Consider the following 25,350-nt stretch of genomic DNA (forward strand, 5'->3'; position numbering starts at 1 on the left):
CGCCAATGCACATGACCTGCATGTCTTTGGACTGTGGGAGGAAACCCACGCAGACACGGGGAGAACATGCAAACTCCACACAGGAAGGACCCAGGAAGCGAACCCAGGAAGCGAACCCAGGTCCCCCAACTGCGAGGCAGCAGCGCTACCCACTGCGCCACCGTGCCGCCCTTTTGTGAAAATAAACGTTTTTAATTTATTAAGATCCTGTGTGTGCCCTCATCACTAGCCGGGGTTTGACAGTAAATCCTCCCTAGTGGGCTTTTTTGGAAGTTCTTTTGGAACTTACGTGCTTCAGGACTCCTCAATCTAATCTGATATCTTATAAGTCCATTTAATCGCTTCTGTACTCTTTCTGGATGTATTATGTTTTAATTCTTCTCCTCTACTACTATATTTAAATATAGTTATTATTAGTATTATCTTTGTGGTGCAGCTCTAGCGTTTGTATCAAAAAACTACTAATTATCATCATGTCATGAGTTCCAATTTGCGCCACAGGGTGTCGTGAAGTTGTGACATCATTCATTGTCAAACATGAACTCTTAACTAGAACTATGGGGCTTCGTAACTGAGGTTGAACTAATTCTTAACCTAGCCAGACGTTTACTGCAATTCATCAGAGTGATTGTTAAGGCTGATTTATTCTTCCTCATCGAGTCCACAGTTTATACTTGTGTGTCACACCACGCATGCAAGAAAAGCAAATGATCCATTAAAATGCAGTTTTTGCCCTCCAGGATCGACTGGTTCTCTTACTGCATATTTTCTTCTATGTTTGTCCCTCTCATTTTCTGACGTTTTCACATATTTGGTGCCTTCCAAACCAAAGTCAAACGATATTTCACACCACAAATTAACTGCCATCTGATTCTTTTTGTAGTGCTGTGATGAGGAACCATATAAATGTGTATATTTTCTAACTTCGTTTGACAAGTCTTTCCCCTGTCTGCTCCGTGTTAATTCAGAATAGTGGAAAATGAGCAGAAATGTCTTTCAGGAAATATGTAATTACCACACTGGCCAATCAGAGTTGCAAGGCTCTGCGTAGGGTCTGTATCATTGAGATGTGGAGTCACATTTTAGAGGAGGTGCCCATCAGGCTACATGGTACAGCCTTGGGATGCTTGATAAACATGGCCCAGGTCTCCAACAATGTGTACGTCAGCTTAATTATTATGGGTCCCGCTATCTTGTTGTAAGGATGTGGCCCCCTGCTGCTGGGATGTGGTTCCTGAAGGTTGCGCATCATGATGTCAAAAACGTGATGTTTTAAAAGCTGGCATCACATGTTACTACTCTTCTAAGACTTGATTAATTTCTTGTTCCTAGTTTGGAATTTAATGGCTCCTGCTCCTGATTCTGGCTACAAATCTTAAGGTCTGATATTTAATTGATGTCTTCCCAGTTACGACCCATATGAATTATGACTTCTCCGTGCCTTCTTATGATTCCATTCTGTCTCTAAACTGCTGCAGACACACATAAGCAGGACAATCCACAGTTTGGCTTGCTGTCTTATGGTTTTGCGATGTCTGTCACTACTCAGAATTATCACCTCAACCCTAAAACCACTGATTTCAAACATTTAATTGTCAACGGCAGAAGAATTACCTTCACAAAAATTGTTGAGCTGCATTCCTGTAAAGCTTCCATTAAACTGATGACATGCAGACAAACCATTTCAATCATCTGAAAATGTGAAGCAGAAGGAAAAAGTAAGCACTGCTCTGAAAATATCTGAAAAACAATAATATTAAATATTAAGTTGGACATGACAGAATGTTGTCCATCTAAATAAAAGGATACATGTCTGTGTGTATATTCAGTTGTTATGTCTCTCTCATTCCAACAGCACATTACAAACATTTGTAGTAATAAAATGAATTGCTGGCAATGTTTGTGATGTGCCATGCATATGTCTCTGATATATACCATTTGGTGTGGGATTCATAAAAGCAGTATTAATGTTTGTGATGCACCATCTGTTGGAATGACAAATGCAATGCATATGTCTCTGTTATATGCCATCTGGTATGGGATTTGTAAAAGTAGTGTTAATGTGTGTGATGTGCCATCTGTTGGAATGACAAATTCAATGCATACACTTCTGTTATATACTATTTGGTATGGGATTCATAAAATCAGTGTTTGTGAAGTACCATCTGTTGAAATGACACTTGTAATACCTTTTATTACTACAAATGTCTGTGATGCGCCATCTTTTGGAATGAAAAATACAATGCACATGTCTCTGTTATATGGGATTTGGTATGAAATTCACAGAGGCAGTGTTAATGTTTGTGATGCGCCATCTGAGACATGTGTCTCTGATATACTTTTTGGCATGAGATTTGCAAAAGCAGTGATAATGTTTGTGATGGGCCATCTGTTGGAATGACCAATGCAATGCATTTTATTACTACATGCATCACAAAATACATTCCAATAGATGTTGCGCTGCAAACATTTATGCTGAGGTCTATGTTCACTATTTAGATTTCAGCTTGTTTTAAGCATATCTATTCCACCGTAATAAAAGGATCATTGTCTTTGTGTCTGTCTGGTTGCTATGTCACTGTCATTCCAACAGATGGTGCATCACAAACATTTATAGTAATGCATTTTATTCCTACAAATAAGTCTCAGTGTGTCTGTATATCTACATGTGTGTCTGTCTTTCCAATAGATGGTGCATCACAAACATTTGTAGTAATAAAATGGATTGCATTTGTCATTCCAACAGATGGTACATCACAAACATTTGTAGTAATCCATTTTATTACTAGAAATGTTTGTGACGTATCATCTGCTGGAATGACAAATGCAATGTGTTTTATTGCTACATGTTTTACCAAATACATTCCGATAGATGGTTCCCTGCAAGTGTTACCATTGAGGTCTACATTGATTACTTTGGTTTCAACCTGTCTTAGGCAGGTAGCACAGCTAGTGACTCTATAAAAAATGGAAAAGTGTTTGTGTGTCCATCTGGTTGAAAGACCATGCAGTGATACAAAAGAACTAAAGTGCTACGACTCCTCACTCCAAAGTGCAGCCACATTTCATCCTTACCACTTTATTATGAGCCATGAGCTGCAAGATCCCAGGAGTCACCCGGCTCCAGAACTCCAGGCCAGTGAGAATCGCTGTGGATGAAAATTCATTCTGGTTCTGCAGTGATGGGGCAGCGGCTGCCTGTTCACAGTACACAGTCCACAGCTGAGCAAACATAAAGGCGTGGAAGAGGGAGCACATGTGCAGGACGGAGGTCTGCAAAGAAGAAAATGACAACATTTCAACTGAAAAGGAAAAAAAACAATCGCAGCCTTTCTTCTTTCTGTCCATCTTTCCAGTTTTCCAGTCTGTGCCACTGCAGGAGAGCAGAGAGTCAACACTGGCAGAATCGACAGAATACTGATTAACACAAGGACAGACTTATGCACCTTCCAAAACCTACTAAGGATAGTAGTGAACTATATATACAGTATCAGTCATTTTTCATTTACATACACACTTATGATAAACTTTAACTGAGAAATTACACACAGTAAGAGATTAACAGCATTAAAGAATAATAAAATGCACTGTACGTTAATTATACTTGTGCTCTTGTTCTCTCGGGAATGAACGGAACTCTGATATTTAGGTTAACCCCCAAGTTATGACAGATCAGAGAAAAATATCTTGTACACACACACACACACACACACATACATACAATCAAAACAAACTTTTACATTTATTTCTTAAAAAATCTCTTAGCCTAATGTGGGTACTCACCGGCTTTTCCATTTTTCAGTGTTTTCACTGGAGGGTTACACTTTACGATTTCTTTTAGTCTTTGAAGAACTGCCAGCATCACTACATGTACTTTGGCGTCATAACTAAGCAAAATTAAGGGGTATGTACACAACAATACTGTGAGAAGGCGATAATGAATGCGAACAGTGTGAATGTCAGAGGCTAAAGGCTGGTTTATACAATGCTCAATGCGTCAGCGAGTCAAAAATGATGTCAGACACAGTGACATTTCCCCCGCATGCTGCGCACAGAATGCAGAAACCATTTCTTTCTGGAATGATCTATTTGATATTTTCAGGCTACAGTACAGCAAATTGTGGAGAACTGAAACTGCAGAAACCAAATCCACGGATACAGGGATTCTACTTTATTTGGAAATGAACAGGAAAGACTTTGAGTTGCTTCCTACCGCGACTTCAAGGCGCTATAATCTTAAAACCAAGTTGGAAATCGTGGTGTCCTTTCTGGATGCAGATCTGTTTTAGCATTCATATTAAAGCTGAAATTAAATCAGCATTCTATCATCTCAAAAATATCTCTAAAATCAGTGGAAAACAGATTTAGAAAAACTTATTCATGCCTTTAGCTTCAGCAGATTAGACCATGGCAGTACTCTTTTCTCAGGCCTGCCCAAAAAAGGCTCTTATAAAAATTGCAACTTGTTTGAAACCCTGACGGCACAACGGTCACTAAAACTAAGAAAAGAGAACCCCAGTACATCGATCTCGACATTCGCTTTTAGCGAGCTACAGCATAGTTTCTTAGGGTCGCGGGTTGCTGCCTTTTGGGTCTTGCAGAGTCGGGACTCACCATTATATTCAATGGGAAAGGGTACAGCTACAGTCATGGCCAAAATTATCGGCACCCCTGGAATATTCCTTGAAAATGCACCATTTCTCCCAGAAAATTGTTGCAATTACAAATGTTTTGGTATACACTTGTTTATTTCCTTTATGTGCATTGGAACAACACAAAAAAACAGAAAAAAAAAGCCAAATCTGACATAATTTCACACAAAACTCAAAAACCGGGCTGGACAAAATTATTGGCACCTTCTACTTAATATTTGGTTGCACGCCCTTTGGAAAAAATAACTGAAATCAAGCGCTTCCTATAACCATCAACAAGCTTGTTACACCTCTCAACTGGTATTTTGCGACCACTCTTCTTTTGCAAACTGCTCAAGGTTTCTCAGATTTGAAGGGCGCCTTCTCCCAACAGCAATTTTGAGATCTCTCCACAAGTGTTCAAACAGATTTAGATCTGGACTCATTGCTGGCCACATCAGAATTCTCCAGCGCTTTGTCTTCAACCATTTCTGGGTGCTTTTAGAGGTATGTTTGGGGTCATTGTCCTGCTGGAACACCCATGACCTTTGACGCAGACCCAGCTTTCTGACACTGGGCCCTACATTGTGCCCCAATATCTTTTGGTAGTCTTCAGATTTCATGATGCCTTGCACACAGTCAAGGCATCCAGTGCCAGAGGCAGCAAAACATCTTAGAACCTCCACCATGTTTGACTGTAGGTACTGTGGTCTTTTCTTCGTAGGCCTCATTCCATTTTCTGTAAACAGTAGAATGATGAGCTTTACCAAAAAGCTCTACCTTGGTCTCATCTGTCCACAAGACGTTCGCCCAGAAGGATTTTGGCTTCCTCAAGTACATTTTGGCAAACTTCAGTCTGGCTTTTTTATGTTTCTGTGTCAGCAGTGGGGTCCTCCGGACTCTCCTGCCATAGTGTTTCATTTTGTTCAGATGTCGACGGATAGTTCGAGCTGACACTGTCCACCCTGAGTCTGCAGAACAGCTTGAATATGCTTTGAAGTTGATTGGGGTTGTTTATCCACCATTCGGACTATCCTTCATTGCAGTCTTTTATCAATTTTTCTCTTCTGTCCACGTCCGGGGAGATTAGCTACAGTGCCATGTGTTGTGAACTTCTTGATTATGTTGCACACAGTGGACAAAGGAACATGAAGATCTCTGGAGATGGACTTGTAGCCTTGAGATTGTTGATATTTTTCCACAATTTTTGTTCTCAAGTCCTCAGACAATTCTCTGCTCTTCTTTCTGTTCTCCATGCTTAGTGTGGCACACTCAGACACACAACAGAAAGGTTGAGTCAACTTTTCTCCATTTTAACTGGCTTCAGGTGTGACTGCTATATTGCCAGCACCTGTTTCTTGCCACAGGTGAGTTCAAACGAGCATCACATGCTTGGAATAAAACGATTTACACACAATTTTGAAAAGGTTCCAATAATTTTGTCCGGCCCATTTTTGGAGTTCTGTGTGACATGATGTCAGATTTGGCTTTTTTTCTCTGATTTTTTATGTTGTTCCAATGCACATAAAGAAAATAAACACGTATATACAAAAACATTTGTAATTGCAATAATTTTCTGGGAGACATGGTGCATTTTCTGGGAAAATTCCAGGGGTGCCGATAATTTCGGCCATGACTTTAGGTGGGGGCTGAAGCTGAAGGGCCCCCTGCTCCCTAAGCCCCTGACATCTGTCAGAACACAGTAGAATCAATTTTCTGTTTTGTTAATCACTTGTCAGGCCTGCAGATGTGGCTGAGATGGCATCAGAGATCAACATGACTGGTAGAAAACAACAAAGCCCTTCATGGGAGTTTTTTAAAATATAACATCAAAGGTGTCTGTTGTATGTGTTGTGTTTCACCCTGACTGGGGCACAAATGTTGTTTTAATGGCTATTTTGTTGTTTATGTTAACAGTATTACTGATTTTTTTATGTCCATGGACACTCACCAACCACTTTATAAGGTACACCTTGCTAGTACTGGGATGGACCCCCTTTTGCCTTCAGAACTTGTGTAATTCTTCATGGCATAGATTTAACATGGTGCTGGAAACATTCCTCAGTGATTTTGGTCCATGTTGACATGACAGCATCACGCAGTTGATGCAAGTTTGTTGGATTGAGATCTGGTGACTGTGGAAGCCATTTGAGTACAGTAAGCTCATTGTTATGTTCAAGAAACCAGTTTGAGATGATATGAGCTTTGTGACATGGAGCGTTATCCTGCTTAAAAAAATATGGGTACACTGTGGTCATACAGGGATGGACATGATGGGCAACAATACTCAGGTAGTATGTGTGATTAGGCCCAAAGTGTGCCAAGAAAATATCTCCCACACCATTACACCACCACCACCACCAGCCTGAACCATTGATACAAGGCAGGATGGATCCATGCTTTCATGTTGTTGACACCAAATTCTAACCTACCATCTGAATATTGCAGAAGAAATCAAGACTCATCTGACCAGGCAATGTTTTTCCAATCTTCTGTTGTCCAATTTTGGTGAATTGTAGCTTCAGTTGCCTGTTCTTAGCTGACAGGAGTGGTACCCATTGTGGTCTTCTCCTGCTGTAGCCCATCTGCTTCAAGGTTCGATGTATTGTTTGTTCAGAGATGCTCTTCTGCGTACCCCAGTTGTAACAAGTAGTTATTTGAGTTACTGTTGCCTTTCTATCATCTCAAACCAGTTTGGCCATTCTCATCTGACCTCTGGCATCAACAAGGCATTTTCACCCAGAGAACTGCTGCTCACTGGATATTTTCCTTTTTCAGACCATTCTCTGACCATCCTAGACCATCCTAGAGATGGTTGTGTGGGAAAATCCCAGCAGATCAGCCGTTTCTGAAATACTTAGACCAGCCCGTCTGGTGCCAAAAACACTGCCACGTTCAAAGTCACTTAAATCACCTTTCTCCCCATTCTGATACTCAGTTTGAACTTCAGCAGGTCGTCTTGACAATGTCTACATGCCGAAATGCATTGAGGTGCTGCCATGTGATTGGCTGATTAGATATTTACGTTAACATTCAGTTGAAGAGGTGTACCTAATAATGTGGCCAGTGAGTGTATGTTCTGTAAGTGTTCTGTGTATTTTGTGGGTGCTTCCCCAAGAGGTAGAGGCCTCCTGCCCATCACCACAAGGGACTTCTCTCAGCCATATAAACGCAGGGATAACCCATAATTCCTTGCAGTTCATTCGAATGCACTTGGGAGTTTCCTACTGTGATTCACTGTGCTTTTGCTTTTTTTGGTTGATTTCTGGATTTTTTGACTTTGTATTCTGGATTTGCGATCGGGACTTGTTTGCCTTGGATTGCTATTAGCTTTTCAGGCATTTCCTGCTGTGTCTCTTGTGCTCTTCACTGTGTAACAGAGCCATTTTTGAAAATAAATCCTTTTTTTCATATCGATTCTACATTGCCCTCTGTGATACTAACCTGGGGCTTTTAATGGGATTTCACCCTCTAGTTGGCAGTTTTGGAACTGATTGGGACTTACCTGCTTTGAAACTCTCCAGCACAGAACATTAAGCACATTTTCTTGGAGCAGGATACATTGAGTGCTGTAGACATTAAGAGTAAAAACACCCACAAACCTTACACTTCACCTTTTTAAACTAGATTCAATTTCAGACCATTTTAACACCATTAAGCATTCCTTCTGTTTAAAGTTATTGTGTTGGATAAAAAGTTGGTGACCCGGCTGGCAACCCAACACTTTCTAGATGTGACGAGTGTCCATCCAAATTGCCCACAAAAGACTCTGTGTACGCTCTTATTATTAGCCAGGGTTTCAAAGTGATATCCCCTTCTAGTGGGCATTTTTTGGGATTACAGGTTTTGGGACTCCCCGTCTCCTGAGAGGTATTCCTCGAAGTGCATTTAGCTGAACAAATCTCACCTTATAACCCCACTATTCAGACACCACCTAATCAAATTCTGCATTGGACACAAGGGAGAAGTCAACATGGAATTGGGTGCCACCACCCATCCAGCCATACAGGGTCTCCAATGTACCTAATGTGGCAGGTCAGTATTCCACACAGATAAGAAGAGAAAATACAAACTACATAGTGATGGTGAGCAGCTAGACTTTCGGACCCCAGTGGTCTACTGTATTCACTGATGCAATCATTCAACTAATCATTAAATCAAAAAAAGAGAATTGTGTGTTACCTTGGATTGTTCTGGAAAACCAATCAAAATAACAGTTAAGTGGTCAGCAATTTGAGAGCCAGCGTCCAGGGGTATAGGCATACATGATGTAGATCCTTGGTGCAAGGCACTATGGGTCAAAGACCCCAGCAAAAGCCAGGAGAGTAACCGTATATGGGACACACACTCGATAAACTCCTTAGGCCTGTAAAGAAAACAAATAAATCATGAGACAACATCACACACAATATGCTCTCAGCGTAGATTGTAGATCCTAAAATTTTAAGAATAAAGAAGGGAGGACACGGGTCCATGCAGAGCTTCCTGTGAAAGTTCAAAAGTTTTGCATTAATTACTTGGGCCATCCCAGGAAGACATGGCCTACCATTGCCGCTCCAATATCAGGTGCTGAGAAGGCACCCCCAGGATTAAGAAGTTTACCAATATGAGGTGACAGCCTAATAAGAAGACATGGATGGCCCCTTCCACGTTTCCACACAGTCTTTTGTACCACCAATATGGTGGTTCCAATTCATAGGAAACAGCACATCTAAGCCTGAGCAAGGAACACAATTAACCTCAGACACAACATTTAAGCAGTAACTCTATTTCCTGTTCATCTTGTGAACTGCACATGAACATTACATAAATTGTCTGTTTTTGGTTCTTTTCTAATGGTTGTAGTCAGTTGGGTCAAAAGGGAGCCGTCACAGCTACATTTTGGATTCACATCATCATATGTCCTGAGGTTGCTCATGGCTGCAAAGTCTACTATATTAAAGTGCTCTCATAAGTTTAGAGCTGACTGTTGTGAGGTTCAACTAATGAGGCTAAAAGCATACAAGTCCCTTCATAAAAGACTCCTTTCTCTTGTTAATGATGACCAAATGGCCAGCTTTGGATCATCAAATTTGGCAAAAAAAAGGTGTTTCTCACCCTTGTTGCATTGTCGATGGAGGGTGGTAAAGCCATGGCAGATACCGGATGATTGCCTTATTGTCGCGATGGTTCCCCCTACTGATTTCCATCGCTGCTATCTGAGACAATCCTACTTTCAGGTTCCCTCCAAACGTATCTTCATGTAGTGGCTGTGAGCAGGTCTTCATATGACTCTGAGGTTTCAAGATATGAAGATACAGTACATGGTTATCTTTCCATAAATAAATAGATACAATAGATCAAAAGACAAATAGATGGTACTTTATTTGTCTCATGGGGAAATTTAGCTTTTATGGAAGTTATAGAAATAAAAAATATTATAAAAACAAACAACAACTCCCTCCTTAAATGCAAAAAAGATGACTAACTTGGCTAAAGTTAAGATAGCAGTCACAGTAAGGCACTATACTGCCATTGGCACGAAGGAGCCCCAGTATCATTTCTTGGCACACTCTGCTGAATAAGTCATTGACTAAAAGTCCTCAGTGCTGGTGTGTCACAGAGAGGATGTGTTACATTGCTCATAATGGCCATCAGTTTTTATTTGATTCCCTGCTACTACCAGCAGGTCCAGAGTGCTTCCCATAACTGAGCCTGGCTTCTTAATCAGCTAGTTGATTTAGTGGGCCTCTCGAAGTGATATGACCGGCCCAGAGTCTGCTCTGCTCTTTCATCTCTAGTTCCTTGGTGCTACAAGATCAGTTCTGTCTGCCATTGATGTGAACCCCCTAATACTTGTAGCAGTACTCCACCTCCACATCCACTCCCTGAACAGTGCCCCTTTGATATATTTTGTGCCAAAGCCAGCTGGCAACCCGTTAAATTGTGATCAGAACAGGTCATTCAATCCAACAAACTCATACATCCTATTGATCCAGATTCTCTAAAATAACATCAAGCTGAGATTTAGAGGTCCCTAAAGTCTGACTCTCCATCACACTACTTGTCTGTGTGTCTTTGGTTCTTTACCTGAAGATAAACTTTCTAAGATTTGTGCAGTCAGCCCATAACAAGTTTTCAACTGTATTCTTATTGAACTTATTTTCAAGTCCCACTCTTGATCCACTGGACTAATTCCATTCATAATTGTAAACTCTTCAGTCACGTCTTAATCTCTGAAAAGGCTCAGCTCTTTTAATCTTTCCTCATAATTCATCCACCGTAGCCCTGGAATCGGCCTAGTCGCTCTTCTCTGGACCTTTTCTAGCGCTGCTATGTCCTTTTTGTAGCCTGGAGACCAAAATTGCACACAGCACTCCAGATGAGGCCTCACCAGTGTGTTATAAAGGCTGAGCAGAACCTCCTTAGACTTGTACTCCACACATCGTGCTATATAACCTAACATTCTTAACGCCGTCTGAACATTGTCAGGATGTCGATAGCTTAGAGTCCACTATGATTCCTAAGCCCTTCTCATAAGGTGTACTTTTGATTTTCAGACCTCTTATTGTGTATTGTATGTGTAAAACTTTACATTTATTGACGTTAAATTTCATCTGCCACAAATCTGCCCATGCCTGCATGATGTCCAAGTCCCTCTGTGATGATCTGACTGTTCTGCCATTATCTGCACTTCCACCTAGTTTGGTATCATCTGCACATTATTCCAAGCTTATCATTCATTTAAAAAGAGCATCTGCCCTAACACTGACCCCTGCTGGACACCACTTCTAACATCACCTAATTCTGATGTACTGTAGGTTCCCTCACCACAACCCTTTTCTTCCCGTGTTTGAGCCATTTTGGTACCAACCCACAGAATGCCCACAAACCTTTCTTGAGGTACCTTATCAAAACTCTTCCACTTCTGGGACTCATTGTGGAGGCCTCACATACCATTTCACCATGTTTGAGACTCCATCTCACAACCCAGGTGAACAAATCCAAACACTGAAAATCAGAAGCAGTGCCCTGTGTCATCATTAAGACATCCAGTACAGCTATCTTTACTTATAGTATGGTCTTTTTAATTTGTAAACTTGTTTTGAGGGTGTCTGGGTCATTTTCAATTACTTTAGGAATGTTTGAGTTTAGTCCCATGTCATTCTTTGTTTATACAATGTGGCAGGGTGTGCCATCTCACCACAATCGTCACATCAATTATGTTAACAGATGTGACGATTTATAAATATGGTGATGTTCCTGTGGAACTTTTTTCTTCATTTGGATAATATCCTTGAACTTGTTATTAACCACAGTTAGCTTCAAACCGAGTAGACATTATTCTCAAGATTTAATTTCAGTTCACTGAATTCTTTTCTGCTTTTGACTTTCTACTCTGCTGCCACCTCAAAATTTGGATGCTATTGGTTTCTCTGTTTTGGTTACATCCTCATCTCTCTCTCTCATACTACTCTTCTCTTGTTTTGCGTCAATCACCTCCTGGTTAATACTGCTTTTCTCACAGTATTCCTCAGACTTCATGTCTGTCATTACACCTTGAACAAGAGCAGGACTACCAAAAATCAAACAAAGCACAATTTACAGGACTGAGAAACACCACCAATGCCAAAGCAGCCATGACAACAGCTGCCTGTCCTTAAATAGCTCAACAGCTGCATCAGGTGGGCCTGCACCCCCGGGCTCAACATAGACACAACAAGTAACTGAAGTAGAGGAATAGAAAGCTAACACAATTCACAAACAAAAAATTATTAGTAAACAAAATATGAATCAAAACATACAACAGAGAAATGACAAAATCAAATCATACAAAATAACACCTAAAACACAACAAAAAAGTGAAATAAACAGAAAACACACTTCAGCCATGGATCAAAGCCTGGCTAGACCAGGACAATGAGGAGCTTCCAGACAGACATTGACTTCATAGCTTCATTTTAGTTTAATCCTGATATTCTGTATATGCATTTAATTATCATTACACTGGTCAACAAGCATTTTGCTACTGGGATTCTTTCACCTGTACTTTAAAAAATTTCACTTGCTAACTCCAAATCTGAAAACGTTTTCGTCCAGCACATCCCATTTTTTAGTTATGATTTTCCAGGTCCTGGACAACTAGGGTGACTGGACAGTAAAGGCGATGTGCTTCAACGTTTAAGAAATAAGTTTGGTCTCGAGAAAAGTGAAGCCAAAATTAAGGAAGGTGTTTTTGTTGTCCCTGAAATCCGTGAACTGATGCTTGACAATGAGTTCAAAAAGAAACTAAAGCCAACTGAATCAGTACCCTCATTCGTGCAGGTTGTCTAGAATTTTCTTGGCAGTCACAGAGCAGAGAATTATACTGAGCTTATGGAGAATATGCTGAAGGTATATTAGCTTACGGGAGCCAGAATGTCACTGAAGACACATTTTTTACTTTCTCATCTCGACTTTTTTCCACCAAATCTAAGCGATGTTTGAGATGAGCATGGGGAAAGATTTCATCAAGATATAAAGGTGATGGAAAACTGACATTGGGGAAAATTCACTCCGAGCATGATGGGTGACTACTGTTGGTTCTTGCAAAGAGAGACAGATGTGCAGTACAAGCGCAAAAGCGAGAGCCTCCAACATTTTTGGGCACGCTGACCTCACTTTTATATTGAGGTAAAGTGACGTAAATATGCTTTAACGTGTCTCTGGTATTGTCTTCTGGTTTGTTTTCAGAATAAACACATCAACACAATTTTGGTGGGACATACTGTAGTCCAAACTCCAGATGTTGTGTTGATATATTATATTGATATTCAAAAGTGTCAAAACTGCAATGATATGTATTTCAAAAACCTGACGTGCTAGATTAATTCCGATTTCATATATGAAATCAGTGTAAAAAACTTTAATAAAGAGATTCCCTGAAGCTCCCAGAAGCAAACAAAAATATTTTTTGTAGACTGGTGATCATTCATGGTGGCTCAGAAATCTGTACTAACCCCCTACTTTCTCTGCTGTTCTTTATGCAGTTTTCTGTGGTGGCGATCTGCACCACCACCACCCGATCAAAGCACCGTGATGTCCCTACATTGATGGACTGAAGGCCAGAAGTCCACATGACCGTCATCATCAAGTTCTTCCATGTGAACCCTGGAAACCATGAGGACTGATTGAGGCCATTTATGTTAGGTAGAATGCCTACAGGGTGCTGGGTGGTCTTGTGGCCTCAGAATCCCTGCAGATTTTATTTTTTTCTCCAGCCGTCTGGAGTTTTTTTTTTGTTGTTTCTGTCCTCCCTGGCCATCAGACCTTACTTTTATTCTAAGGTAATTAGTGTTGCCTAATTTTATTTCTTATATATTTTGTCTTTTTTCTCTCTCTTCATTCTGTAAAGCACTTTGAGCTACATCATTTGTATGAAAATGTGCAATATAAATAAATGTTGTTGTTGTTGTTGTGGCTCCTTTCATCCATTCCCTCTGACTCTTTATTCCTGACTTTTACAATTACTGGCATTTTTATTAAAAATGTTGGAAAAATAAACGATTCAGATTGTATATGCTGTGAGACTTACTTTCAACTTTGTTAACGTGTGCATGTCTGCCACAAAGTCCAGTATCTCTGTCACATACTGTCTCATGCACTCCATTGCTGCAGTGGAACACTGAAAAAGAGGAAACAAAAGACAAAATGTCAGTAATGATTTTTACATTCTGTCGTCTGTTGTATTTCAGCCAGGTTTCCTCCGCTGGCTGGGGTTCAAAACCTTGTTTCATGTCCATTTTGTTCATTTTTGAGTTGTTTATTTATGTTAATGTTACTTTGGTTAATGACTTGCTTTATTTAAGATGCGTGTGTTTTTTTTTCCCCCAAGAGGCGGGGCCACCTGCCAATCACTGCCTGGAACTGCCCTCCACTCTATAAAACCGGAGGGTCTCCCACAATTCCAGATGGTTCATTTGATTGCTCTCGGGAGTTGGTAAGTCCCAGTGGTTTTTATGTGCGTGCACTCGTGTTTTCTGTCATTTTTTTTCTTTTATTACTATATATATTCTGCTTATATTTTCTGCTGCACAATAGGAAAATTGGAGGATATTTACTAATTTAATTTATTTTGTGAAGTAACTAAATTGTACGTTAATTTGTAAATTTTTTGCCACGCTTACTTTTTAAAAATTTTTACGTGAGTATTGTCAATGTAAGTTACATTTCCTTTCACTTGAGTAAAACTTTGTCTACATAGTAACACTTCTGCTTCAGTACTTTTTCCACCGCTGTTCATATTTTACTACTTCAAATTTTATTCCAGTCATTTTTTTTACTAATAAGCACATCAGTGAATATCACTACAGTAGTGGCTGCCCTTCAGTGTTGTTTCATTTGCACCAATGTCTGCTCTGCTCATCATTTATTTTGAGTATTGAGATACAATTAAGACTGCAAAATAAATCATAAAAAGTCAGTTGAAAGAAAATAACTAAATAGGACTAGGCGTTTAAAGCCACAGCACAAAACTCAATTTGATGTAAATGTATGGTGGATTCAGAAAGCACTTAGACGCCTTCACTTTCCTGTGTTGCAGATTTCAGTTTTTGACTTTAGATAAATTTGACATTTTTGCCAATCAATCTACACTCCATACTCCATTAAAGGTTTGCACATTTATTAAACATCAAAAACTGAAATTTCTCCATTCTAAAAGTATTCAGACCCCTCCACATTGTGCTCAGGTGCTTGCTTGACTTCTTGAGATGTGTCCAGAGCTTGATTGACAGAACATAACAAATGAATTAATTCAAAATATGAAGGGACTTTATTTTGTCATTGGGACAGGCTTTTTTTAAAAAAAAAACAAAAAAACAGTTTCCCTCTCCCTTCATTGTATAGAATTCAAGTGTACCTCTTTTGTTGTCTTGAACTAGGGAGTTCCTTCAAAACAAAGTCCCAAAAACCACTGCAAAATGACTTACAAAAGGAAGGGTCTGTCAGCCTGTGGCTTGTATGACAAAAGGGTAAACGAACAAATCTTTATAAAATGATAGATTATAAAAAATGCTCTGTACCACAAATGCTCCAAGGAGGACAAAACGATTAGGATGAGTTGCCTTACATAATAGGCCATCAATCCACTGGCGAATATGTCCAAAAAACACAAATCCAAAGGGAGGTCAAGAAACTGAGCATGGCGGTCACAAATCCAGTAATTCAATCAAAATATAAAACAAAAGAACTCACCAGCACCACATATTGCATTCAATGAACCGCAAGGGACTCTAGGTTTACTCAGCCCTTATAGGGTTGAAGGAGTCCCATGACAATGATGGTCATATGGCCATGACTCTTGGGGAACCACCCACAAAACACATGAAACATAACAGAAAATGTGTAGACATATACTGTATAAATTAAAATAATACCTTAATAAACTAAACTAAAAAAAACGACTAATGTAAATATAATGTAAATAATTAACATAAATAACAATACAAACCTAAACATATGAATCAAAAATGAGCAAAAAAGGCTTAAAAGAGGGATTTGAACCCTGGCTAAAACAAACGTTTTGTTTCTAGGCCTCATGGAGCCTAATTGTTTGATCAAAAGCCTATTTTTGAGTTTTGTGAGCTGAAACATCATAACAAACAAGTATGATTTCTCTTTTTCATACCAGGGGCTGTCTGCAGACCCCTTTCACTTAGGCAGGAGAGAACTGGTCTCCTACAAACCCTCTCAGACAAGAGCATTGAATGGGAAAACCTTACCCCTTTTTTCCCAGGTTGGGATCCTGTGCTCTCACTGGTCAGTACACCCTGCCTTGTGGGTTGCTGGCATCTGTTTGGTCCCCTGATTCAAACAGCACTTTGTTTACATTTACTAAACTCCTACTTCTCTTGTTCTTTTGTTCCATTCCATTTTCCTACTGCTTAGCCAGGTCTGGATTACAGGAATAGCAGTCTAAGCAAAGATGCCCAAACGTCCTTTTTCCCTGTAATCTCCTCCAAAGCCTCCAGGGGGATACCACAACATTCTCAAGCTAGCTGAGATATCATTTCTCCAGTATGTCCTGGGTCTGCCCCAAGGGTTCCCCCCCCCCCCCCCCCCCCCCCCCCCCCCCCCCCCCCCCCCATTAGGACATGCCTATAACACTTTCACAGGGAGGCATCTTAATCAGATGCCTGGACCATCTTGATGGGCTCCATTCAATAGCATTGTGTTGATAAGAATGACTTCTGAAGGCTTTGAAATCACCTCAGTTTGTTTTCTCTGGGCCGCCTGACTCACTGGTATGGAAACACCCCAACATATGATATATTATTTGACTTGTCTTGATGTCTGATTATACAAGCTGTCATGCTTTTGGTGCTTATGCTCTATTTTTAACCCTCACAAGACCTTTGGACTATATTTTGTGCACCCTTATGACAAAGAATAAACCAATAGGTGTCTTCAGCAAAAATGATCAGAAGGACTTGAAGTTGTGCAGGCAACATTAGCCAAACCCCTTTTTTAATGGGGACTGAGGGGTCACAAAACTAGGAAAAAATGGGGGTCAGTAATATTGGCATGTGTAGTGTCGTTTTATGCTATTTCGAGATTACTGATCACCAATATGATCACATTTTGATATTTGACTCTTTACTGGTGGTCCTTAGGACCACTTCCAGAAGGATCAAAATTTATGCATGTGGGGTATCCTTCAGACTATTTTAAGGTCAGTGATATCCATCCATCCATTATCCAACCCGCTATATCCTAACTACAGGGTCACGGGGGTCTGCTGGAGCCAATCCCTGCCAACACAGGGTGCAAGCAGGAAACAGCCCACCGCAGGGCACACACACAAACCAAGCACACACTAGGGACAATTTAGGATCGCCAATCCACCTAATCTGCATGTCTTTGGACTGTGGGAGAGGAAACCGGAGTACCCGGAGGAAACTCACGCAGACATGGGGAGAACATGCAAACTCCACACAGGGAGGACCTGGGAAGTGAACCCGGGTAAGGTCACTGATATGAATTTGATGTTATTTTTAATTTTTGATCCTTTACTAGACCTCTATGGACCTCCATCAGAGGGTGAAAAATGTTTAATGTTTAAATATTTAGACTTTTAAAGTAAAGAACACATTTTAATATTGTAAATATCTGGCACAACTATTCTTGTTTATTATGTGTTTTTACTTCATAAAATAAATCATGATATTTCTTATGAACACTCTAAATTAGAGCATCTTACACCAATTCCGAATTTTATAAACTTATTTCAGTTGAGAAAAATGAATGGTTGAAAAGAATGCTAATTAGTCTGACTATTTTGATTTCTCCTTCTCTAACAAGGTGTATCTGAAAGGACAAATTCACTGATACATATCCGGCTGTGATGGATCACAAATGTCCATGCCATGCTAGCTGGTCATGTGGTAAACAAGCAGCCTTCTCCACATTCACATTTCATGTAGCAACTTGTGATTTTCAGTAGACATTGTCAATACTCACTCCAGGAACTGAGGCGATCATGTGTTTCTGCAGCATCGCCGACTCGGATAACCGCGTCCCAGCATCTGCACAGACAAACTGAAGGAAAAGTTGTGAAGAAGTGTTAATTTTGTTTCCATTTTTATTTTTTTAATTATGATATTTTATACACCACACACATGCCCAATCCCTAACAGCTCCAGTATCCACTACACAAACTTGCTCACAAATAAGCAGTTTCACCGTAGATCACCCTCCAAGTTCTTCCCAGGTTGAGTGTGAGTGCTGCTGCTAACTGTCCTGTCTTTTTCTTCCTCCACAGTACAGAAAAACAGTTCAGTGAGTGCAACTAACTCCGCCCCTTCCTGTCAGTGGGCTATAAAAACACAACTGTCCAGGAAGGAAGCATCACTTCTACACAGAATTACCAGAGTGAAGGATCTCCGTGACTTTCTGAAGGCAGACAAAGAAAACCTAATTGATTGTAGCCACTTTATTATTTATGACTAGCCAACCTGCGGCGTAGCATATGTCGCATAATTATGTATTGATGGGTGAACACTTCCTGAAAGACACAGTTGTCCAAATGGGGTGGGTTTGAGGATACGACTGTAGGTGAATGAAAAGATGGAACTCTGGAGAGGGCAACATACAATTGTCTGTGACCGACAATTGGAGGACCGCCGTCGCACGCTGCATACAGCGATTCACATCCGCAACAAACATGATTTTTTTTAGATGGTCCTGTCGCGTCCACCCTCGCACTCGAAGCATACACACTGCCTGGTCATGTTCCCGCTTGCAAGAGCAACTGACAAAGACTCGCCCACCAACTGTAAGACCATGGGATACCCTTCGCAAACTGTTTTACACGCTGCATACAGCGATTCACATTGAAGCATACACACTCCCTGGTCATGTGCCCAGTCGCAAGAGTAATTCACGGAGACCCTCTCACCAACTCTAAGACCATGGGATACCCCTCGCAAACTGTTTTACAAACTGCATACAGCGATTCACATTGAAGCATACACACTGCCTGGTCATGTGCCCGCTTGCAAGAGCAACTGACAGAGACCCGCCCACTAACTCTAAGACCATGGGATACCCCTCGCAAACTGTTTTACACACTGCATACAGCGATTCATATCCGCAACAAATATGCCTCTTCTTAGATGGTTCTGCCGCATCCACCCTCGTTCTCGAAGCATACACACTGCCTGGTCATGTGCCCGCTCGCAAGAGCAACTCACGAAGACCCACCCACCAACTCTAAGACCATGGCGTGTAAAACAGTTTGAGATGGTGGACGCGGTCATGCGTCGTAACCGAAAAGAATAATGAAAAGTCAACGTGGCTCAGAGGTGCATGTGGAGTGTAGCAGAGACGAACGCGAATGACGCCCTGTTTTCTGAGTTGCTGTGTCCGAGTTGGTGGGCGTGGTTCTGCAAGTTGTCGTCGTATCCAATGGTCTTAGAGTTGGTGGGCGTGGCTCCATCCTGCCCGCTTCATGAGTGTCTTGCTTGCGCTGGCGGCTGCTTAGTGAATTATATATATAGATGATAGTTTTGTTTCCTTTAACGCATTGTGTGTTTGTTTTTATTTGGAAATAAACAATTTTGTTGAAATAAATGGGGATGGCCAAGTTGGCTCCCCAAAAATTTTCTCTCCTTCAGTCCTATTATTCGCTTGGATGACCACAGCAGATATGAAGTGTGTGATAAAGATGCTGCTCTTCTTTTTAATTTCAGATTTTCAGAACATTAATAACTTGGTGCTAAGTCAATACTTAATACATACATTCAGATGAGACTATAATTTCTAGCAGAGGCAACGCTCAGTTCATAGACGAATTCCACTTGTAACTTGAATTTGTATGGACATCAGTGCTTACACTGAAAACGTTCAATAATGGAAAATTCGGCAAGAATACATAATGCGTGACTACTTATTTTACAGAAAAATGTTTGGCTTGACTACACAGCACAACCTGGGGGTCGAGACAAATACCTCCGGATTAAATATGGTAGTGTTGCCAATGTTCAGCGTCCCTCGGTGGATAATTCTGAAACAAACCTACTTGCGTGAAATAGCCAGCGGTGAAAATGGACAAAAATCAGGCAGCGAATTGGCGTTTCAGTAATTTTTGAAATTTCTTTTGTTTTCTGTTTTCATTTGTTGGCATCGAGTTTGCTTTTCCCAGTATTCCCAGCTCATAATAATCCTGTGGGACTTTGTCCTTATCCACATTCAATGACACAGAAAAATTAAAACACAGCATCGTTGGAAATTATACCATACCATACACTACACAGTTCTGTCTCAGCATTAGTGACGGCTGCCATGTATTCATCTTAGTTAAAATTTGTTAGTTTGTTTTTGAGGTTTTATAAATTCTCCTCTAGTTTTAGAGGTCGGGGAATTTTATGCTCATATCTGTTCTGGTGCTTGATACATATCTAACCATCCATCCATCCATTATCCAACCCACTATATCCTAACTACAGGGTCAAAAGGTCTGCTGGAGTCAATTGATACATATCTATCAATGCCAAAATTAAGTAGTGTCCTCCCGGCCTGCCATTTTGAGGAGTATTTCTGGACGGACTTCTGAAGCAGAAGTGTGTGATGTGTAACATTTCTGGTTGAAGAGTATTATTGTGAGACATCATCTCAGAAATTGTGCGAGAAGCCAAATGCACATCAGACCCAAAGGCAAAAAACAGGTAGAAAATGTCAGAACCATAAAGCCAAGGAACATGAAAAACCAATAAAACTAATTGAAACAAAAACAAAATCAAGAAACCAAAACGATTTCCGAAAGCCAACCTGAATCGAAAGCTAACGGGTGCTAACCCTTTGAGAGATTTGTTGAGAATATTCACCAAGGGATCACGAAGGATACAAATGCTGCCATGTTTGTAGCATCCTATCTGAGGATGTTAAGGGTGCAACTGAATTGGTCACATGATGCTGCCTGGAATGTTGTGCAAACAACAAAACAAGATGTTAATAATAATAAACGTTTTCAATTCCAAACTCAAAGTAAAAAATGTTATCAATGAAAATGAGACACTCAAGGTAAAAATTATAAACAGAATCAAATGATATGTAGAAATTCACCCTATAACACTACACAAGTACAAATGTTACGTTGCGCACTTGTTGATTGGACTCTTCCAAAAGACGTTGTGTTTATTGTTTGTTGTTTTGGAATCCATGGATATGGATACTTTTTGCCCTATTTTTTGGCTACGATTTACAACTTTGGCTCTGGTTACATGCTCCTTTTTGTTTTTAGGCTACCAAAAATCGATATCCTGACTAAATTTTGAAACACATTATGAGTTCTGTTTGAATAACTCTTAGTCTTATTAGTTCCAGAATGTTAAATCATCGACATTAAGATGAACTTTTTTTAGCTTAGGACAACGGCTATTCTTCAGAACTCAATCCTTGCGGTTAGGGTTAGAGTTAGTGTTTTCCTGATTCCAAATCCCCTCAAAGCCGCTGCCACCTCGTGCAGTTAGCACAGTAATAACTAAAAAGAGAGCAACCTCTCTAGTTTTAACGTAACAATGCTAACAATATGGCATAACATTCAAAAGTCCACGAGCACAAAAGGAGAAGCAGTAAGCAGAAGATGAGACAAAGTCAGGAACGAAAGCAATAGTCAAATGTAGGTAATCAAACATACTGTTGCCAAAACCAAAATCGTAGTCAGAAACCAAAGTCATTAACAATCGCACACAGAGTCGCTGTTTTATCTACAGTCTCAGATGGGGAAGAGACATCAACGCTGACCTTTAAACACGTTGCTACGATAATGTCACATGCCACGCTCTTCTGATGCATTTCTCAGGCAACAGTTAAACAAATACTCTGAAATAGCAGTAGCCGTAGAAATGACTCAAAATAACGATTACTGTCTCAAATAGTTGTATTAATTAAAAAAAATCAATGCAGAATTTGAACTCAAGAAGGGGTAAAACGTCATAGACAGAAATCTAAAAATATAATCATTTCAAGACAGGGGGCTGCAGTCTGTACCAGCAACATGGGGTGGAAAGCAGGAACCCATTGTCAGCAGGGCACCGGCACACCACAGTAATAATACTTATATCTATAAAAATATTCTTGATAATAATTTAGCCTAATACTGGTTCCTGATTTACTGCAACAGAAGAAAACAAAACAAGTAAAGACTGCCATGACCCCAGACTCACCTGCACCAGCAACAGCAAGTTAATGTCTGGGAGAGGAGATTTAAACTTCAAAGCCTGCAGAAGCTCCAGCACAACAATCCTTGACAAGTAGAATTTATCACGCTCCTGTGAGGGACATTTTAAAAAAAAAAAGAGCCTTTAAATAAAAATAGAAATACAAATGCCAGATTTCTTTGGTCTTACGTCCTTGAGACAGTAGTAATGTTTTCAGAAATCTGTTGAACGTTTCTACTCTGTTCACATAACCCTCATCAGCTCAAGACATGGCCGGTGCTGGACCTTGGTAGCCAACATCCATTTTGTGTGTTTCAGTGTTAACATTTTCACAGAAAAGATCAGCTGGGCTACCCCGTGAGGGATGAACAATGGAGAAGGGAAACCAAAGGGACCATAAGATCTTTAGTGTGAAGCACACATTGAAGACGTTTAGGACAGTCGCTTTGTTATATTTCAGAGCACTACCTAATAAAAGGTGTAGTTTTATGGTACAGTACTGGAAGACCCCTGTTATTTTAGTCCAGTCCAAATCACTCAAGTTTGTAACTTATTACAGAATGTGTGGATTGTGACAGGCGGCCAGGTCCCATGCCCTTCTGTATATGTTCTGGGGGAGCATCTATGGACATCTCACTACCTCCCCTGGGACGCTTGGTGGCAGCCTCCCTGGCTTACGATGGTGCCTCAGTTTCCCGCAGGGTTTCCTGGGAGATGGAGTTCTCCACAACCCTGTGGGGAGCTGGGGTGGCCGCCAGGGGGTGCTGCATGGAGCCAGGAACCCACCTGGACAACTCTACAGCCCCACTCGGAAGTGCAATTAGCCGCAGGTGATCAAGCACCTGGAGCACTTCTGGGTGGGCTATAAAAAGGGCCAGCATCCACCACTCAGGAGCCAGAATCGGGAGGAAGAGGACGAGGTTGCCTGGGAGGAGTGGTGGTGCCAAGGTGGAGAGAAGAAGTGTTGTTTTGTGTTATATTTGTGCTTGTGGGACTGTGTTGTGTCTGGAAGGATTACGGGGAAGATGTGCCCTCCAGCTGAAGAAAAATAAAAATACTCTTTATTTTACACATGCCTCTGAGTAAGTGTGCCGGGTCGGGCGCTATATAGCACCTTTTCTACAGGGTGCATCTCACTAAAGAGTAAGAGCCTTTAGCCTTCTATAAAATGTCCACACCCCGGGTTAAACTAGTCTCGTGAAAATCAACATGACACTAAAATTCTGTCGGTTAAGAGACTTGGACAGGTGCTAAAATCACCTTTATTTACCCTGTGCCTTATATGGGAAAAAAAGAACTGCTGGTTGTCATCTCTCACCAGGCTGGGGTTCAAATTCATGTTTCGTGTATCCATTTTTGATTATTTGATTTATGTTGCTTATTGGCATTATTCTTTACTTTTGGTGTTGGAGGATCCCCTCACAGGCTCGATTGAGGTATGCAATAACCAGCCGGGACAAGAGGGGGTACTGTCGCTAACATTCTCTTACTTCTATTCCCGCAGCTCCAAGGAACCGCCCAGTGAGGGCACTTAGCCCCGCCCCTTCCAGTTCCCCAGCTATAAGAAACCCAACTGCCTGGAAGGAGACGTCTTTTGCTAACAAAGCGACCCACAGGATGGAGCTCCTGTGAGAGACCCCAACTTCTATGACCAGAGCCGAATCAATTGTGTTTGCACTGTGCCTAATGGCAAGAAACTCAGCAAAAAGAGGAATTCCTTTTTGTTGGACATTCCAGTTATTTAAACAGGACAACCTAGCCACACTATACAGTTAGGTCTATAAATATTTGGACAGAGACAACTTTTTTCTAATTTTGGTTCTGTACATTACCACAATGAATTTTAAATTAAACAACTCGGATGCAGTTGAAGTGCAGACTTTCAGCTTTAATTCAGTGGGGTGAACAAAACGATTGCATAAAAACATGAGGCAACAAAAGCATTTTTTGAACACAATCCCTTCATTTCAGGGGCTCAAAAGTAATTGGACAAATTAAATAACTGGAAATAAAATGTTCATTTCTAATACTTGGTTGAAAACCCTTTGCTGGCAATGACAGCCTGAAGTCTTGAACTCCTGGACATCACCAGATGCTGGGTTTCCTCCTTTTTAATGCTCTGCCAGGCCTTTACTGCAGCGGCTTTCAGTTGCTGTTTGTTTGTGGGCCTTTCTGTCTGAAGTTTAGTCTTCAACAAGTGAAACGCCTGCTCAATTGGGTTAAAATCAAGTGTCTGACTTGGCCATTCAAGAATTTTCCACTTCTTTGCTTTAATAAACTCCTGGGTTGCTTTGGCTGTATGTTTTGGGTCATTGTCCATCTATATCATGAAACGCCGCCCAATCAATTTGACGTCATTTAGCTGGATTTGAGCAGACATTATGTCTCTGAACATCTCAGAATTCATTCGGCTGCTTCTGTCCTGTGTCACATCATCAATAAACACTAGTGTCCCAGTGCCACTGGCAGCCATGCACGCCCAAGCCATCACACTGCCTCCACCGTGTTTTACAGATGATGTGCTATGCTTTGGATAATGAGCTGTTCCACGCCTTCTCCATATTTTTTTCTTGCCATCATTCTGGTAGAGGTTGATCTTGGTTTCATCTGTCCAAAGAATGTTTTTCCAGAACTGTGCTGGCTTTTTTAGATGTTCTTTAGCAAAGTCCAATCTAGCCTTTCTATTCTTGAGGCTTATGAGTGTCTTGCACCTTGCAGTGCACCCTCTGTATTTACTTTCATGCAGTCTTCTCTTTATGGTAGACTTGGATATCGATACGCCTACCCCCTGGAGAGTGTTGTTCACTTGGTTGGCTGTTGTGAAGGGGTTTCTTTTCACCATGGAAATGATTCTGCGATCATCCTCCACTGTTGTCTTCCGTGGACGTCCAGGTCTTTTTGCGTTGCTGAGTTCACCATTGCTTGCTTTCTTCCTCAGGATGTACCAAACTGTAGATTTTGCCACTCGTAATATTGTAGCAATTTCTCAGATGGGTTTTTTCTGTTTTCACAGCTTAAGGATGGCTTCTTTCACTTGCATG

General features: G+C 40.8%; 1 protein-coding gene across 1 annotated transcript in view; it reads right to left on the reverse strand.

The window, feature by feature from the left end:
- Positions 1-25,350, reverse strand: part of LOC114666589 (protein unc-79 homolog) — a 223,515-nt gene that overhangs the window by 6,468 nt on the left and 191,697 nt on the right. Inside the window, exons 43-49 of the mRNA XM_028821501.2 lie at positions 22,316-22,420; positions 18,111-18,188; positions 14,185-14,274; positions 9,729-9,904; positions 8,814-8,997; positions 3,076-3,273; positions 1,615-1,692 (exon numbers count right to left, since the gene is read on the reverse strand). Coding sequence (XP_028677334.1) covers positions 1,615-1,692; positions 3,076-3,273; positions 8,814-8,997; positions 9,729-9,904; positions 14,185-14,274; positions 18,111-18,188; positions 22,316-22,420 — 909 coding nt within the window. The remainder of the gene's footprint in view (positions 1-1,614; positions 1,693-3,075; positions 3,274-8,813; positions 8,998-9,728; positions 9,905-14,184; positions 14,275-18,110; positions 18,189-22,315; positions 22,421-25,350) is intronic.

The sequence above is a fragment of the Erpetoichthys calabaricus genome, chromosome 16 (genome assembly GCF_900747795.2).
Source record: "Erpetoichthys calabaricus chromosome 16, fErpCal1.3, whole genome shotgun sequence".
In the NCBI taxonomy this organism is placed as follows: Eukaryota; Metazoa; Chordata; class Cladistia; order Polypteriformes; family Polypteridae; genus Erpetoichthys; species Erpetoichthys calabaricus.